At 37.8% G+C, this 18,480-nt stretch overlaps 2 protein-coding genes across 2 annotated transcripts; one reads left to right on the top strand and one right to left on the bottom strand.

Moving 5' to 3' along the window:
- The first annotated feature begins 1,114 nt into the window (after positions 1-1,114).
- On the top strand, positions 1,115-5,961 carry LOC143217413 (facilitated trehalose transporter Tret1-like). The gene is given in 6 exon segments (XM_076441694.1): positions 1,115-1,193; positions 1,318-1,435; positions 2,138-2,400; positions 4,418-4,796; positions 4,799-5,226; positions 5,229-5,961. Coding segments are annotated over 5 exon segments (1,407 nt in total). The 5' UTR covers positions 1,115-1,193; positions 1,318-1,356; the 3' UTR covers positions 5,487-5,961.
- Positions 5,879-18,393, bottom strand: LOC143217412 (uncharacterized). Its single transcript, XM_076441693.1, has 7 exons — positions 18,252-18,393; positions 17,742-17,974; positions 17,401-17,632; positions 16,756-17,024; positions 16,343-16,678; positions 14,180-14,406; positions 5,879-9,951 (listed from the first exon to the last, which is right to left on the bottom strand). The coding sequence occupies exons 2-7, from the start codon at positions 17,915-17,917 to the stop codon at positions 9,707-9,709; spliced, it is 1,485 nt and encodes a 494-aa protein (XP_076297808.1). The 5' UTR covers positions 17,918-17,974; positions 18,252-18,393; the 3' UTR covers positions 5,879-9,706.
- Positions 18,394-18,480: the final 87 nt, after the last annotated feature.

Below are 18,480 nucleotides of genomic sequence, written 5' to 3' on the forward strand. Positions count from 1 at the left end.
CCTGATATCCGGCTCGAAGGACCAGCAATGTTCAGAGAAGATGTGTTAATGGATGGGACTCAGGCGTAGATGGGAAATTGATCGTTCCACTGATCTTCAGTAACACCGAACTATATTTTAAATAACAATGTTCACTTTCAACAAATAACAGTAACGTGATGTAACAGAATTAATAACGGTCGAGAAGAGAAAAATGCAAATGGCGCGTATACTGTGTTCGCGTTCATGTCCTTTCGATCACTCACTCTCCCGAGCGAGCCCTAGCCTCTCGCGGCTCCGCGCGCGGGGTGGGGAGGCCCGCCCGCGATTCCGGAACGTTCCGGAACACACATTTTATATCTTTTTCTCTCATTTCCAATCGCGACACATACATACTTGTACTACAGAATTTTATAAGTAGAATATATTTGTGTTATTGGTAATTAGAGCAAATTCATTGAACCTATAATTATCGTCCAAAATCCTTATATAGTAATTGAACGTTCCCACACGATACAACCTTACCGCTCGGGTTGTATCATTTAGATTATATTAGTTACGAGGCCTACTAACTATCCTAGCGACTCCCTGATTTCGCATCAGGTTCGTTCGCGCCTTACCAATTATCCAAATAGAGATTTTTTCTACCTAGTGGCTCCCCGATTTCGCATTGGGTTCGTCCACGAAAACTATACCATCCTAGCGGCTCCCTGATTTCGCGTCAGGTTCGTCCGCATCTTAACAGCTCCCTGATTTCGCATCAGGTTCGTCTGTGCCTTGATCCAACCTCCCAGCGGCTCCCCAATCTCACATTGGGTTCGTCCTCACTGTCTACATTCACATTGGGTTCGTCCGCGTACCTTAACTAAGAAATTGATACCATTTTCCGGGGTTTATAACCCTTCGCCGGCCACTCGTGCTAATCGCGGCCCTGGCTCGTAACAACAAGGACAGACAAATCATGTGAAAATGACCACAAGGTATTTGAATTCGTAACATTATCAAGAGAGTTGTGATTTCGTAACAACACTAAAAATGTCTCCTTAACTAATGGTTTTTCGAGTATTACCAGGTTAATACTTTTCTGTAGAGAATATAAAGCTTCATCGATTGGTACAGGAAAAAACATACTATCCCATTTAAAAAGACACTGCATGATGACCTTCATACCTCTTCTACGTGCCCACCAACAAAAAAATACTCACAGTAGCAAAGTATGCATCTCTCGAAACCGTTTAACCTTCTATAAACATTCTTCGCTACGAATAATAATAATTACGAAAATCGAGGTGGTAATAACTGGCGAACCACCCTGCATACCCCGTTTTCCCTCAACAGGGCAGACTCTGTGTTCTCCGAAGTAACGGAAGCTAAAGCATGGCTACAAGCATCGAAAAGGCGAAATACACCTCACCCGATGGTTCGAAAAAATGGGAGTATTTCAGTATTTTAACATGTGAGTCTAACAATAATTAGCGAAGTCACATCCAGTAAAGATTATTTCAACCGTTATGTTTCAAACCCTTGTGTTTCGTTTCAATTAATTTATTCAAATTATAGAATTCATTTGAATCTTTTGTTTTCTGCATTTTCTTCAAGTATAAATGTCGAAAAAAAGGAATGACATTCCTCCCCAATCGAGTTTGAAAATGCAGCGAATACACGTGCTATTGCATAGGAATAGTCTGACGCGTCTGACCATGATCAACCAATTCTACTTTCTGCGTATACTAAAGCACGCTATCCTGGAGAAACTTTAAACTCGATTTCCTTGAAAACAAGCTGCCAAACGAAAAAATGTTATTTCTTTTCTTTCGACTTATTTTTGCACGTAGAATCGCCGCCTGCCCGATTGTACTATGACTTCCGGCCCACCCTGTATATCGGTGTGAACCACTACTAATCGAATTACAAAACTTCTTTATTTTTTTATGGGACTTTATATACAGTTCGTAAAGTTAATTTGTTGGTACCCACACGACATGAACCATTTAATGCAAAAGTGGTGTAAATCAATATTTGTCTGTTTTGGATCAACACCATATTTTCTGAAAATGGAAACCCAGGATATCCCCTGGAGTATCTGTTTACATTGAATACAAAATGTAGATTAGACATTTTTATTCGAATAGTTAATTTTTCTCTTGTTCTTGCGAAGGCGCTTGGATATTTGGCGGTTTTGGATGTATTGTGGGCTGGAATTCACCAAGTATCGTAATATTAATGTCGGACGATTCACCCATTCCGGTCACCGAGTCAGCTGTTTCTACGTTGGCTGCTACTTCAGCTGTTGGACAATTGATAGCACCCCCACTCAATATTTTATTGGCTGATAGATTTGGCAGGAAGAACACTATGTTGCTAACTTTTTTACCGTTTCTGGCTAATTGGGGTTTAATCGCATTTGCTTCATCGATTTGGGTAAGTTGCGCTTAAATTCTTTGGTTATTGCATTGTACCCTGTAATCGTATTTTCCAGAAAGCAAAAAGGAATTATCAATCAATGAACCAATTGCATATTGTTTTGTAAAATTGTGTTGTGAAATTTTTATACTACATACATACACGACCTTTATCAACAAATGTTAGGTTCAGTGGGGCAATTATTGTGTCGGAGAAGTCTTTTTTCTCTAGCTCATAATAATAAAAAACTTTTTTGTTACTACTTATTTTTTTATGGGGCTTTCACCAACTTAGTCCTGGGGTTTTTCTGATTAAAATGACACTAAACACGATATAATTCCAATGGTATAGAGTATCAAATTCTGAGTATAAGAGTGTTGACCTTCATATGTCCTGAACTTAATAGTCCAAAGAACAAAGAAAATTGTTTCGATCATATCACGTTAACTATTAAATTTAGGACATATGGAGCCCAATACATTTTTACTCAGAATTCGATAGTCAATCGATTCATGATACAGAAAGTAGCTCTTTCCATTTAAAAAAATTAAGGTGACGTTCACCTCACCTTGAAGTGTCCACCGGAAAAAATAAAAATCCTACCACATGATATCCCCTTGGTACTGAACAACTTTCATCTGAGACATTTTTGCGTATAATCAATATTTTTTTATAATGTTTTTGGTATGCAACACACTTCTCTCAAAGGTAACTATGTACAAAAGAAAATTTACCACTGAATTATATATACTGATCTGATAGCAACTTGACGTCAGAATACAAAAAGCAACCGTGAAACCGTTGTTTGTCACATAATTTACAATGGTAAATATATAATTACACGCGGGAAATATATAAACACAATTAAACAATTGCGGATATAATATATGTACATGTCAGGACGTGACGGCAGTGACGCAACCCGGTGGCAGTGACGCGTAACGCTGGTTTACCGTAGAGGACAATTATGTTATCTTTTGGAGTTACACGTCAGTGTAGGATTAAGTTTAGGGTAACTTCACCTTGACATATGCGTTGTCAAGGACTATATTCTGAACAACTTTTATCAATAAAATTTTTACCCTTCCGGAGATATGTGTCGAAACAGAGGGCCTATTTAAGAACAAAGGGCTCACTCAAAATCGGATCATAGTGGGGCTCTTGCAAACGATGCAACGAGTTATTGTATAATTTCTAAGAAATCAGTTCTAATCGGAAGTAGCACGTGGCCCCCACCATCGCGTAGGCCCGATTTTGGGTCATGGAGGCATGGATCCTTCCTATTAGTTGGGTTGATTCAAGTGAACACGCGCAGTACGTATCGTTCCACGACGAAAGTCACTTTGAGCAAGATCGGGAGTTAAAGTCCTTGTCGAGCACTCTGTAGTAGATCGCCCCCGCATTTCTCGGTGCGTCAAAACTGACAAAGCGTTTTTTAGTGACTCTCTACGAACGATGCAAAGGAACCTCGCCGATGGCCTTGGGACCATCGAATATTTACTATAATGCAAAGATGGGGGTTTTCAATGGTCAAAAGCGCTAGATAAGAGATCAATCTAGGCCGCGATCGCCCTCAAACGTCCTATTTTTATATTTACGAGGCGCAATTTGCATTAATCGGCAGCGTAATTTGCATTATCCGGAAACAGACAGCTGCGCATGTAGTTATTTTCATAAAGCTGCACACCTACATGCTATCGAATAATGCTAATTACGCCTCCGTATTGTCTACATTCGCAGAACACGATAAAAAATAACTAAAAAAACTCCGTCACAATAATTGCCCCACCGAACCAAACAATTTCTCGTATTACCAAATCTAGCGGAGATATTTTTAGTGGAAGTCTTAGACACCTCACCCTGTATATTGTAGTACATAAAAATAGTTAAGGGATTTAACTCGATCAATAATGTATAATTGTTCAGTTCTCTGCGATTCTGGCCCAGTGTGCGCTTTGCTGCGCTGCGCTGGTTCAGCTGATTCGGCTGCTATTCTGTTTACCATCAGTATGTACATGAACTTTTTCTCTTGTAGGAATTGTACGTGCCAAGATTTCTGGCAGGATTTGGTGTGGGATTGTTAATCTCTGTCGAGCCAATGTACATCGGTGAAATATCATCAACGAAAACACGAGGTGTTGCAGAATCTATAAATGTCATTGCACATAACGCCGGTATTCTAATAACATTCGTGGTTGCACCGCAACTGTCATTATCCTCCATGGCTGTAATTTTCTTCGTCAACAATTTCGCTTGTATGGTGACATTCTCGTTTATGCCTGAATCGCCATATTTCCTGGCATTGAAGAACAAAATGGACGAGGCGGAAGAAGTGTTGGAAAAATTGCGAGGAAAAACCGATGTTTCCGACGAGTTGCAAGTGGTTATCGCCTGTCTGTCGAAAAAAAAAACGGAGTTGCGAAGAGTGGAACCATAAAGGACATCTTCTCATCGCGTGGACATTTTCGTGCTCTCGTCATCATTTTACTCTTTACGGTAACACACCATTTCGGTGGGTTCTTTGTTATCCTCACCTATGGCCAGTTGATATTCAAGTCCACTAGCAACATTGTAAACGACTATACGATTGGTGTGACTATTGGTGTAACACAAGTGACCTCCGCTGTTGTAACAACATTTTTGGTCGACAAACTCGGTCGCAAACCACTGATACTTGTATCAGGTATTATAGCTGCTTTATGTAACCTTGTTATCGGCACATTCTTTTACTTAATGGAGCATACAAGCATATATGTGCAGATGTACTCCTTGGTACCATTTATAACGAGCATAGTATCGGTTTTTGCGTTTAGTTCCGGTTTATTTTCCTTACAAGGCACTTTACAAGGCTAACAGAAATCTTCGCTACTGAAATTAAAGCGGTCGGCACATGTCTTATGGCTGTAATCAGCGGATTAGAAGCCATAGCAGGGTTTAAGCTTTACATATGGTTAGCTATAACCTTAGGCTACGGCCATTCGATTCCATTCCTGGGGTACTTTGTAGTCGTAGCTGTTTGCACCGCAGTTATTTATTACATCACACCGGAAACTAAAGGCAAAACTTTTCCGGAAATTCAAAGGAAACTAAATGGATCTTACTGATGTTGTCACCGCTTTCTCAATCGCAACATGTACAGAATATTCAATGCAACGCCGACCCCGTTTTCAAAAGTACAGTCGTTGTTCACGCTCACGCAGGCGTTACTTAAATACGTTCACTGTTTATTTTTACGCGTCACCAATGCTGAATATTCTGAACAGATCCTGATAAAAGTGTATTCAAGGGCTAAAAAAATTGGTGGGTGTATACTGGAGAAACTTTACTGTATTGTCCTCTTTCGCGTCAGCATCGCTCTCTATTTCGAAATAAACACATCGCTCAACGAATCTCAGGCGTCCATAATCCATAATCCTTAATGAATCAAGTCAAACTAACAAGTCAAGATATTTAAGCTTATTTCCTTTTTATTTTAAAATAACAAAAACCTTATAGATCTTTTTCAATTTTTATTTTAATCGATACAAAATATCAATTAGCAATAGATATAAATACTATGTTTAGGATATGCCATATTGTTAATATGTACAAAAATAACAACATATTGTACTAAATCAATATACTATACAAAGCGTCCAGCAACAATTGCAGAAAAACGTAAAGAACAATTCTCTACGATAATGTAAGATTAAAATGAAGAGTAAATCATTTCATTTTCAACTTTACTTCACAGTTATCAATCATTAAAGACGTTTGTGATCCATTAATTAGAGTGTGCGTAGATCAAGTTGTGAAAAGTCTGTTATTATAACTTGAAAACGAAGTCAGAAACACGGTTCTTATATTGTAATTAATAGACTGCGGATCTTTATGCATTTATGGCTTATGAAAATTTTAAAAAAATGCTGGAATATAAAATTCCATAGAGTTTAGTCAGATTTTCATTTGTTTTGGATCTACAAAGGCTGTTCCCATTAAAAATAGGATTTTATTTTAAGCCGCTTTCTTAAAGTTTGTCTACAGAAATTGAAAATTGCATAAACATCCGCAATCTAGTAATAAAAAGCTTTGCCTCTTAAATTTTCTATAATCTATTGCCGAACACGTTGCATAAAGGTGAAAACATTTCCAAAACAGAAAGCATTGTCAAGCTTTAGACATATTTAAAAAATTAATATATTGGAATGCAAAGTAAGAATAAATAACTTACATATTTAGAAATAATACAATAACGATAATATTAATCATGTTATATAGCAATGGTCGTACTAAATGTTACACAGTGTACGGAATGAATTTTAAATAACTATGACCACAGAGATTATAGTATTCGTGCGTATTCTGTTCGATAAATTTTGTCGAATATGTAACGAGTGCCCAATTTAATTCTACACATCTCACGCATTACATATTTATTATGTTTACTATAATGGTGATACTTAGAAATTAGGTATGTTTTTGTTTACACTACATTTGAAAGTGTATATTCGAAATGTAACACGCAGGTTTATATACTTAAATTGGGTACCCTGAAAAAATGTAAAACTAAGTGAGCTAGAGTCGTACACTTCTAAAACTATATGATTAATTCCGGAAATCTGATTGTTCAAGATTTTTAACGTCTAAGTGCATATATATTGATGAAATTAGTTTTCCGCGAGACAGGTCATTCAAATAAAATGCAAACCATGTTTATTGTTCTCAACCATCTCCACATTTTTGTACAGTTATGGTTTTTATGATTTTAAAACACTTTTGGACATCAATATTTATAATTATTGATCGAAAAATAGTATACTGTACTGAGATATAACGGTTCTACTCCCCGCTAAGATGCATTACTTAAATAACTACTGCTCTTTCTAAAATAGTGTAACAAGCAGTTATGTAGAAGTATTTCGGATCTTAGAAAGAGTATATTGGTTTTCTATTCAACATACTAATCATACGACATCGAAAGCGTCAGGAAACAACTAATTTGATCAATGGATGCACCCCTTAAATATTGAAACACTTGTGTCGATAATCAGGGCCCGCTCTAGGGGGGGGGACAACCCGGGGCGCCATTTTGGCTTTGGCTGTAAATGTGAGAAAAATATTGATGTTTTAAATATTCAATTAATAGAAAATTTCAGACTACCCTTGCCAGACAATTTTGCTAAAAAAAAAAGGTCATTTTGTTCAGCGCGGTGCTTAGTGCTTAAAAAGGGGCGTCAATTTGTTTTTTTGCCCGGGGCGTCGTAACCGCTAGAGCGGGCCCTGCGATAATAAAACTGTCAAATCTCATTTAGTTGTAGACATTTGACTGTAACACATTAGCTTTACACTCCGTATACACATATATAAATACACTCATAAAAATATGTACCAGAATATAACGATTTAATAATTATTTCTTGTTTTTCGAAGATATATTTACGAATTTACTTTTCACTTTTACACTATATCTTTATTTCAATTTGTACTGAAGCTGCTAGCAATTCCACTTGATTAAATAAGATCGTACTAACGTATGAATTTTATTTCTTTCAATTCCAATGGATTCATCATGCCGGACTTACAAATTAAATATTAAGAGAATGTCGTTTAAATAATTCTGTAATTTTCTTCTATTAACACATTCGAAATATAACAATTTTTGAGATACATATTTTCATATGTTCGTACTTTACTAGATCGATCTCTGTACAAATATCTCTATATAAAATATTTCTTTAGCTGACAATATCTCAGCTACCGTCTCTGTTTTCTACTTATATCTTTTATTCGATAATACACGCGACCCGATTTCTTCTTTGCACCGTAACATGAATCAGTAAGCGAAACATGGTCTGTAAATAATGTTCTGTTTAATTATTTATATCGTAATTTTCATATATGAATATACAGGGTGTCCCAGACCACCCGTACCACCCATTTATAATCTAAAAAATAGGTTATTTTCAAAAATTCGAAGTGTTTCTTTTATAAAGATATATTTTTGAAAAAATGTTTCGCACAAAAGTTTCTTATTTTATCCCATAGAATTCGAATCCGTAATAAAAAATACCATGTTCCATTTGAAAAATGTAACTTCCGGTGTCTCAATCACCTATTTCCGGCCGAAACTGGAAGTTAAAAATATCACCATTTGATAGAGTGCATCTGATTTACAGAAGAAACACTTTGAATGTTTGACAATAACCTATTTTCGAGATTATAAATGGGTGGTACGGGTGGTCTGGGACACCCTGTATATATTCAGATTCATCACGAGTTGTTATTGTTACGATTATAATCTTATTTCACAAAAGTGATGCTGTACATTTTTTTCACTCAACAAGGCTATTCTTAATATACAATAAGAATAAATGAAACGCATAACAGTATATGAAATTTGTATAGGTTAACAAACAAGATTATTAAAAGAGCAAGCAAAACGACAGTGCATAGAAATAATTTAGATAGAAAAAAGGGGCCTATTAATATTCTCGTAACTTTTTTTCTATCTAAATAAATAAATATACATATATATGTATTTATATATATATATATATATATATATATATATATATATACATATATACATATATATACATATATATATATATATATATGTATGTATATGTATATATTATATTGGTTTAAAACTACCGACATAAATTCTGGAATATATTTCGTAAAGCCCCATGGACGGATCGTTCGTACTACCATAAAGTGGCATGGTTCGGACGAGTGTGATTGTTGGCAAAGGTATCTTGATAAAGGCACGACTTCTTTCACGTTCTAAAATCATTTCCGGAACCTCGACTACTTCATTCTTAATATAAATATTATATATTACTATTATAAGAAATAAAAAATAAATAACGATACGGTTTGTATCGTTAAACAAAAATTTGTTTCGCTTAGATCAGGGGTCGGCAAACAAATTCGACCCGCCGCCTGTTTTTAATCAGACCCGTGAGGTTAATAAACACGAAGAAAAAATAAATAAAATTACGTAAAATAAATAAAATTACGTAAAATAAAAAACATTTTGAACCGGTTTTTTTTTCGTTACTCTATGAGTAGAATTACCTAAACATCTTCGAGCTTGCTACCCGGTCCGCTAGCCTAAAAATTTTACGTTCTGGCCCTTTTCAAAAGAAGTTTGCCGACCCCTGGCTTAAATAGATTATCCGAACAATACTTTTTTGTTCATAATTTTTCTCCTCTCTCTCTCTCTCCCTCTCCCCCTCTCTCTCTCTCTCTCTCTCTCTCATTTCCTATATTTATGAATGAATTTTTCAATAATCGAGGTTCTAGAATCGTATGAAAAAAATATGTCATTCTTTTTTTATAATTACTGATGACTTTTGCTTAGTAAATGCGAATTAAATTGATATAAATTACAACACTGTTCACCACAAATATTGCACTTCCAAGGATTACTTTCACTGTGACAACCCTTATGGAGAAAATACAACGTTTGATCGGGGAAAGTAATTCTACAGTGAGCGCATTGAAGTCCACTGGTTCGTTGATCGGGCCTCGTTGAACTGGGAGGTTCTCCTCTTGAATGGGGATTTGGGTTCGAACTACTATTACCTATTATAAAATTAATGATATATGAAATTTCTCTGGATTATTTGTATCGAATATCATTTCAGAACATCAATTATATTGTTTGAACATCGGGAATTCTTGACAGAAAATAGGGACAGTGATCGTGGAGATCCTCGGGGAGCTAGATCGCGACTTTACTGTTATCTTTCTTAATGGAACCGTTTCACAGTTTTCTTTTCGAGCACCAGGAGCATTTCGTCATTTTCAATGGATGGCGAAAGCTATATACAGGGTGGCTGGAAAGTTCCCCGGAATTTTTTGAAGCATTTCAGCAGCATAAAAATACCGCACAAACGAATGAATCCACACACTTGACCGAATAACAAGTTTTTTTAATTCATTAACAATGAAATGAACCAAAAACATTTACAAGAAATGTTCGAAATTGCCTCCTTTTGATTCGATACATTTACGGACCCGTTTCCTAAAATTCCCGACGATGGTCGCGCACTCTTCCACCGTAATCTCGTCCCAGGCACGCGTCAACGCCGCTTTCAGCTGTTCCACCGTGGCGTATCGTCTTCCCGTAATTTTTTGCTACATGATGGACCATACTGAGTAATCCATCGAGTTAAGATCCGGCGAGTTCGGCGGCGAAACACCCTTTCCCCAAAAGCCGGGAAACAGCTCTTTGCAGACGACGATGGTGGATTTGGCGAAATGCGCCGGCGCCCAGTCCTGCTGAAGCGTGAATCCGCCCTGGCCGAAGAAGTGTCGCGTTGCCCACGGCTTTAAGGGGGTAGTATACCCTCGATTTGTAACTAGAAAATACCTAGAATCTTACTAGATTTTGGGTCGAAAATATGGGTTTGCTGGTTTTCAGTTAGTGTCCTTATTTGAGCAAATTTTGGGCTGGGTGAGGGCTCATTCGAAAGAGGAAGGTTCACCGCAGGGGGCTCTGGTCATGAGGTTAACGAGAATATGTTTATATCTAATAATATTAGTGTCCAAAGTAGAGTAAACATCTAGGAAAAAAAACCAGCAGATTTCAATGCATTTTTCTGTCTCCAAAAGTCTTTTTGGCTGATGGGATGACCAGAGCCCCCTGCGGTGAACCTTCCTCTTTCGAATGAGCCCTCACCCAGCCCAAAATTTGCTCAAATGAGGACACTAACTGAAAACCAGGAAACCCATGTTTTCGACCCAAAATCTAGTAAGATTCTAGTTATTTGCTAGATATTTGCTATTTACTAGGATCTTACTAGATTTTGGGTCGAAAACATGGGTTTCCTGGTTTTCAGTTAGTGTCCTCATTTGAGCAAATTTTGGGCTGGGTGAGGGCTCATTCGAAAGAGGAAGGTTCACCGCAGGGGGCTCTGGTCATCCCATCAGCCAAAAAGACTTTTGGAGACACAAAATGCATTGAAATCTGCTGGTTCTTTTTCCTAGATGTTTACTCTACTTTGGACACTAATATTATTAGATATAAACATATTCTCGTTAACCTCATGACCAGAGCCCCCTGCGGTGAACCTTCCTCTTTCGAATGAGCCCTCACCCAGCCCAAAATTTGCTCAAATTAGGACACTAACTGAAAACCAGCAAACCCATGTTTCGAGCCATTTTTCTAGTAATATTCTAGGTATTTTCTAGTTACAAACCCCCTTAAGGGGCTAGTCTACCCTCGATTTGTAACTAGAAAATACCTAGAATCTTACTAGATTTTGGGTCGAAAATATGGGTTTGCGCCCAGACGTTGATTGACCTTATTAGAACAAATTGTGGGCTGTGTGAGGGTTCATTCGAAAGAGGAAGGTTAGACGCAGCGCGCTTTTCTCACGAGGTTAACGAGATTATGTTTATATCTAATAATATGATGGCCCAAAGTCGAGAAAAAATCTAGGAAAAAATCCCGCAGATTTCAATGCATTTTCTGTCTCTAATAGACTTTTTTGGCTTATGAGATGAGAAAGGCGCGCTGCGTTGAACCTTCCTCTTTCGAATGAGCCCTCACACAGCCCACAATTTGTTCTAATAGGGTCAATCAACGTCTGGGCGCAGATCCATGTTTCGACCCATTTTTCTAGTAAGATTCTAGTAAATAGCAAATATCTAGCAAATAACTAGAATCCTACTAGAAAAATGGGTCGAAACATGGATCTGCGCCCAGACGTTGATTGACCCTATTAGAACAAATTGTGGGCTGTGTGAGGGCTCATTCGAAAGAGGAAGGTTCAACGCAGCGCGCCTTTCTCATCTCATAAGCCAAAAAAGTCTATTAGAGACAGAAAATGCATTGAAATCTGCGGGATTTTTTCCTAGATTTTTTCTCGACTTTGGGCCATCATATTATTAGATATAAACATAATCTCGTTAACCTCGTGAGAAAAGCGCGCTGCGTTGAACCTTCCTCTTTCGAATGAGCCCTCACCCAGCCCACAATTTGTCCTAATAAGGTCAATCAACGTCTGGGCGCAAACCCATATTTTCGACCCAAAATCTAGTAAGATTCTAGTTCCTTTCTAGTTACAAATCGAGGGTATACTAGCCCCTTAATTCCCTCCGGAGGACACGTTCCTGGTACTCGGCGGCGTTGATTTTTACGTTTCTCGGGATGAACACCAGTGGCGTCTTCCCGGTGGTGCAGATACCGGCCCAAGCCATGACCGAGGCTGGATAATGGCTGCGGCCGAAGTCTTCTGTTGGCCCTTCTTGAGCAGTTGGCACTTCTTTGGCGGTGATTTTGGCGGTTGTGTAGGGGTTCGACCGTAAAAATTGATTCTCATCCGTGAAAAGAACCTTCTTCAGGCGATCAGCAGCGACCATCGTCGGGAATTTTAGAAAGCGGGTCCGTAAGTGTATCGAATCGAAAGGAGGCAATTTCGAACATTTTTTGTAAATATTTTTGGTTCATTTCATTGTTAATGAATTAATAAAACTTATTATTCGATCAGGTGTGCGGATTCATTCGTTTGTGTGGTATTTTTATGCTGCTGAAATGCTATAAAAAATTCCGGGGAACTTTTCAGCCACCCTGTATTCTTTAAAAATATTCTTATTTAGAGATCACTTTACATTACACTGTCCAACAGCCAAAAAGTATTTCGATTCCCACTATGCGATTCTTGTAGAGTTTTCCGCGCTGATTCCGAATCTGGTTTTAAAATTTTTCCTATACGTCCTGTTCTTGAGAAAATGGAGTTTAAAAAAAAGACATATTTTTCAACTTTAAACAAATATTGCGCTGTTATTATAAAAGATATTGAATTGTTCTTTACAGCAAAAGATTCTGTAGACTTTCCCGAATACAGTGATATCCAATATTAATACATTATGATTGTTTAAACATGTTTAAACAATGATTAAAGACGGAGATGCACCACTTTTGCACCAATTTTTGCGGATATTTCCGAATTTATCTCAAAAAATAAGGGTCCAACGAAAAATTGAACTATACCACGCGAAAGAGCAGACTTTTATCTTGAGAAACCCCCCTGTGAAGTTTGCATGGTCGACGTTTTCTTCGAACCAGAAAGCAAAATATCTTCGCCCGACATGCGTTGTCACCAGTGGCGCTCACCACCAGAACGGTCGTTCGCCGCTCCGTATCCCGTCGCTGCGCCGTATCCCGTCCCGAGCGCCACTGACGGAAACTCATGTCGCGCGAAGATATTTTGCTTTCTGGTTCGAAGAAAACGTCGACCATGCAAACTTCACAGGGGGGTTTCTCAAGATAAAAGTCTGCTCTTTCGCGTGGTATAGTTCAATTTTTCGCTGGACCCTTATTTTTTGAGATAAATTCGGAAATATCCGCAAAAATTGGTGCAAAAGTGGTGCATCTCCGTCTTTAATCATTGTTTAAACATGTTTAAACAATCATAATGTATTAATATTGGATATCACTGTATTCGGGAAAGTCTACAGAATCTTTTGCTGTAAACAACAATTCAATATCTTTTATAATAACATCGCAATATTTGTTTAAAGTTGAAAAATATGTCTTTTTTTTAAACTCCATTTTCTCAAAAACTGGACGTATAGGAAAAAAATTAAAACCAGATTCGGAATCAGCGCGGAGAACTCTATAAGAATCGCATAGTGGGAATAGAAATACTTTTAAAAAGTTGAAATTTGTTGGACAGTGTTATCAGAGGATAAAGAAAGGTCCACCCTAATGTACATATAACCAGTCACGATAGTACTATGCTGTAGATTTAAATGTCTTATAAGTATTGTATCAAATTCTGTATCGAAAAATAATGAGATTTACCATTGTTGTTGTTATTGTTGTTATTGTTATTTCCAGAACCGGATGAAAGCTTGCGTCGTAAATCATCTCGAAGAAGAGACTTCAATGGTGAAACTTTTATCAAGGATGGTAATGGAAGATTACTAGATGTTGCTCCATTCTCCTCTGCCCCGTTGCTGTTTGGTTCTTGCTTAATAGGAATAAGTGAAATTGAAGGGGTGATTGCCTCCTCACTTCCTCCAAGGTTCCTATATTTACAACATAAGTTAAAGTTAAATTAAAAACAAATAAATGTCCAGGGCACAAGAGTACTTGGAATTGCAAATAATTACAACTGCACGTTGCAATCTCTCCATTGTACAAAGTATAAGAAAAATAATGGTCACCGCTCTGCTCTAGAGGTTCATTGACATTCTACAACTTTGGTCCGGTAGACAGTTGTAAAACAACTCGAAGATAAAGGAAGTTATTAAAAATTGTTCAGATCAACACTTTTCATCACTCAGAAAAGGAAAGATTTGAAAGGAATCATATGTTTTATGCGATGCACTTCCCCCTCCCGCTCCCCTCTTACTCGTTTCACCGCTCTTCGAACAAACTCCCTTCTACTTCGACCCACCGCTTCAATTTTCCGTTCACAGTCACTCATTTTCCATTCAGTCACTGTATCGGTAAAACAGTGACTGAATATTGAGAAACAGACACTAGCGCTCCTAGCTAAAAATGCCATGGAACTGATACTTGTGCCGAAACCCTCCGTTTAGGGGTGTACTTCGTAATTTTCAAACTGTGTGTTTAAACACGTATAGTTTAACATAATAAAGGTTGCATCGACATTGTATGTGTTCCTGCAAGTGCGCTTGGTGTATGCTTTTTCTATAAGAACCTTAAATCTCTCGATATTTAAGGGGGCCGGCGCGGCCGTGCAAGAGTGTGTGGGCACACGCACACATCGCTAAATTCGCATATACGTATATGCAATTACAAGGTTTACGACTTTTCGAAATTACGCTTCAGCATTGCAAGGAGTAGTTCAGAATTGGTCAATTATGATTCCTAAAAGTCGCGGTACGGTGGGTACGGTGCTCAAAATGCATATTTTTACGTTATAGAGGAATAATTTGTAATATTCGGCGGAGACGAACAACAATTCGGCCTGTCACAAACGACAATACAGCACCTCGAGGTTCCGAAATTTTGCACTAGTAGCATGACAATCTGGTTCCGAAAAGTTTGACGGTTGGACGTTACAAATGTTCCTATAGAATATGGCTGATAATGCAGGTCGATATTATATTGTCCATCGATAATACAGTATCCATCGTCCATGCAAACACTAAATTTATTGAACAAAAACACTGGTACGCGAAGCGGCTATCTTCTGACGTCTTGCTTACTTCGGTTGCCTCGTGACAGGCCAATACCAGTGGTGTTGGACAGGTAATATCTGCCGAATATTATAAATTACTCTAATAACGGTATAACGGTATAACGTACGACCTGCATTATCAGCCATATTCTATTGGAACATTTGTAACGTCCAACCGTCAAACTTTTCGGAACCAGATTGTCATGCTACTAGTACAAAATTTCGGAACCTCGAGGTGCTGTATTGTCGTTTGTGACAGGCCGAATTGTTGTTCGTCTCCGCCGAATATTACAAATTATTCCTCTATAACGTAAAAATATGCATTTTGGGCACCGTACCCACCGTACCACGACTTTTAGGAATCATAATTGACCAATTCTGAACTACTCCTTGCAATGCTGAAGCGTAATTTCGAAAAGTCGTAAACCTTGTAATTGCATATACGTATATGCGAATTTAGCGATGTGTGCGTGTGCCCACACACTCTTGCACGGCCGCGCCGGCCCCCTTAAGAAAATGTATGTGTCTTGGCAGTGGCAGCACTGTCGCGCCGCCCAATGCTTCTCGAACTCCGCTACATGCTGCCGCATAATGCAAATTACGCCTCGTAAACGTAAAAATAGGACTTTTGTGGGCGATTGCGGCCTAGATTGATCTTTTATCTATCGCTTTTGACTGAAAACCCCCGTCTTTGCATTATCGAGAAATGAGGAAGCGCATCCGACACCCTTGCAATCCAAAAAACGAGTCTACCCCCTTAAAACCCACTTTATACATACTAAACCTAAAATTAATTATACAAATATGTTCTATACCTGTGAATACCACTACTGTTAATAGGTAATTGATGATGACTGCTACTTGGAGCATTGCTGTTACTGTCTGCACTCTGAGGACTGTTTGGACTATCTCCATTAAGAGGAGCAGGACTTGGATTTCGTTGATTTGCAGCCTGTTCAGGATAAGGTATTGATATCTCTATATGAGGCGTTAAAAAATGCATTGGTGGAGTTGCATTATCTGCAGACCGATTTCCAGTACTATCTCCACTATCTGAAAGAGGAGCTGAAGGCATAGCTTCGCCTGGAGTACAACTATTCATTAAAGAACTTGAACTATTCGGACCTGGATTATCCAGATCTATTCCATGCCTGAAACAATGATTGCAAACATTAGCTAATATTATTTATAACTCATTTACATTAATAATTTAAATTAGAGAACTAACCTGTTAAAAAAATGTAACCTGAGACATTTCATAGTTGCTGCACGATAGTTACATAGAGGACAAGATTTTACCATATCATGTTGGCCAACATGTTCGTTTTGAAAATGGGCTCTCATTGCAATTTGCCTTTGAAAGCCTCGATTACAAATTGGACAATGATATGGCAAAGTCTTAGAGTGAGTTGTAAAATGTTCTGCCAAATGGTCCTTACGAAAAAATCTTTTTTGACACACACGACACTCATATGGTTTCACACCAGTATGTCTCATCTGTAACCATAAATATTTTCAATTATAGATTCACACTTAATGTCAATAACAATCTCTTAATACAACAGCACCCACGAACATAGCAGCAATAAATTCGGAACCTTATTACTAGTCAGCGGATTTTATGCAATTATGGCAAAAATGGGTTGCTACAATTTAAAATAGAATAAAGATTAAGAGAATTTAGAAACATGAATTTACTATTTCCAACGTAGTAAAATTATTAAAGGATGAAAGAAAATGGAAATATCTCGTGCCGCACTGAAGTTATGAAAAAAATTTGTTTACAAAAATTGTTTGGTACTAAATATTGTATGGAACTAAATAGGTACCATTGTATTTGTGAATTGATAATTCACCTAAGTCCGGTTTATACCTTGTGTCGCCTCATGTTGGCTCCATTGGAAAATTTCATGTTGCAAACGTCACATTCAAACATTTTTCTATGAGAACGAATTCCAGAATGAGATTCCTCTCCATCTCCGTCATTTTCAACAGTTTCAATATTCTCTACACTCTCTCCTGTTTCAGCATTGGCCAAACATTGGTCCTGATGAGCGCATAATGCTGTCTTATTTATAGTTTCATAGTTTTCACACCTTTCACACCTGTCCACACGTTATGGATCCTTTGATACGCTATTTAAGACTTTGATTATCTCAACGTTTATTTAAATCTCTCTAAATACAAAAAATTAAATACATGAATGTGACGGACCTAAAAGCAGGAACTGCACCATCGCTGCTATCATAATTGGTGTTTAAAGCAGCCTCGCTATCAGGATCTAGAGTCTCTTCGTCTCTTGGAGTTGAGGATTCTCCGGCGTCGATGTGCGAACAAGAATGGGAATCTACCTCATTTTCCCCACCACCACCGTCAACCCCATCTGACATGGTATCGAGCCCTCCAGACACTACGCGATTGACTTTGCACCATTCGTTGTTGATTATCTGTAATATAATAAAAATATCCTTTAAAAGATAAGATTATTTCCGACTATACGACTCTTCTCTTCTTAGAGTATTAATATTTTCGTTTATAAACTTATGTTTATATGTACATGTGTAATACTAAGACTATTTGTGACAACATGCGATTTACATTAACGAACTATTGCTGTTAACAGTGAATGTAATAGTAAGTAAATAATAAAACGTAAACATATCGAAATGAATAAAAGTAAATTAAATAATTCTATGAATTTTCTGAGAAAATTTTCATGTTTACCTGTCAGTTTCGATCGAAGGCTCGAGGATGACCAGACGATTGGCTAATTCTACGAGAGTAAGGGAAGAGAGAGAAAGAGAGAGAGAGAGAAGAGGGGAAACCACTAGGACATGGAGTGAGAGAAATTCCGGTAAAGCGCAATGCCAGAGTACACTGCACTTTGTCCCAGTTTCAGGGGAATCCGTCACTGGTGACGTAGTTTTCTGCCGATTTCGTTGAATTTATCGCC

Source organism: Lasioglossum baleicum, chromosome 16, assembly GCF_051020765.1.
Source record: "Lasioglossum baleicum chromosome 16, iyLasBale1, whole genome shotgun sequence".
NCBI classification, from domain to species: Eukaryota; Metazoa; Arthropoda; class Insecta; order Hymenoptera; family Halictidae; genus Lasioglossum; species Lasioglossum baleicum.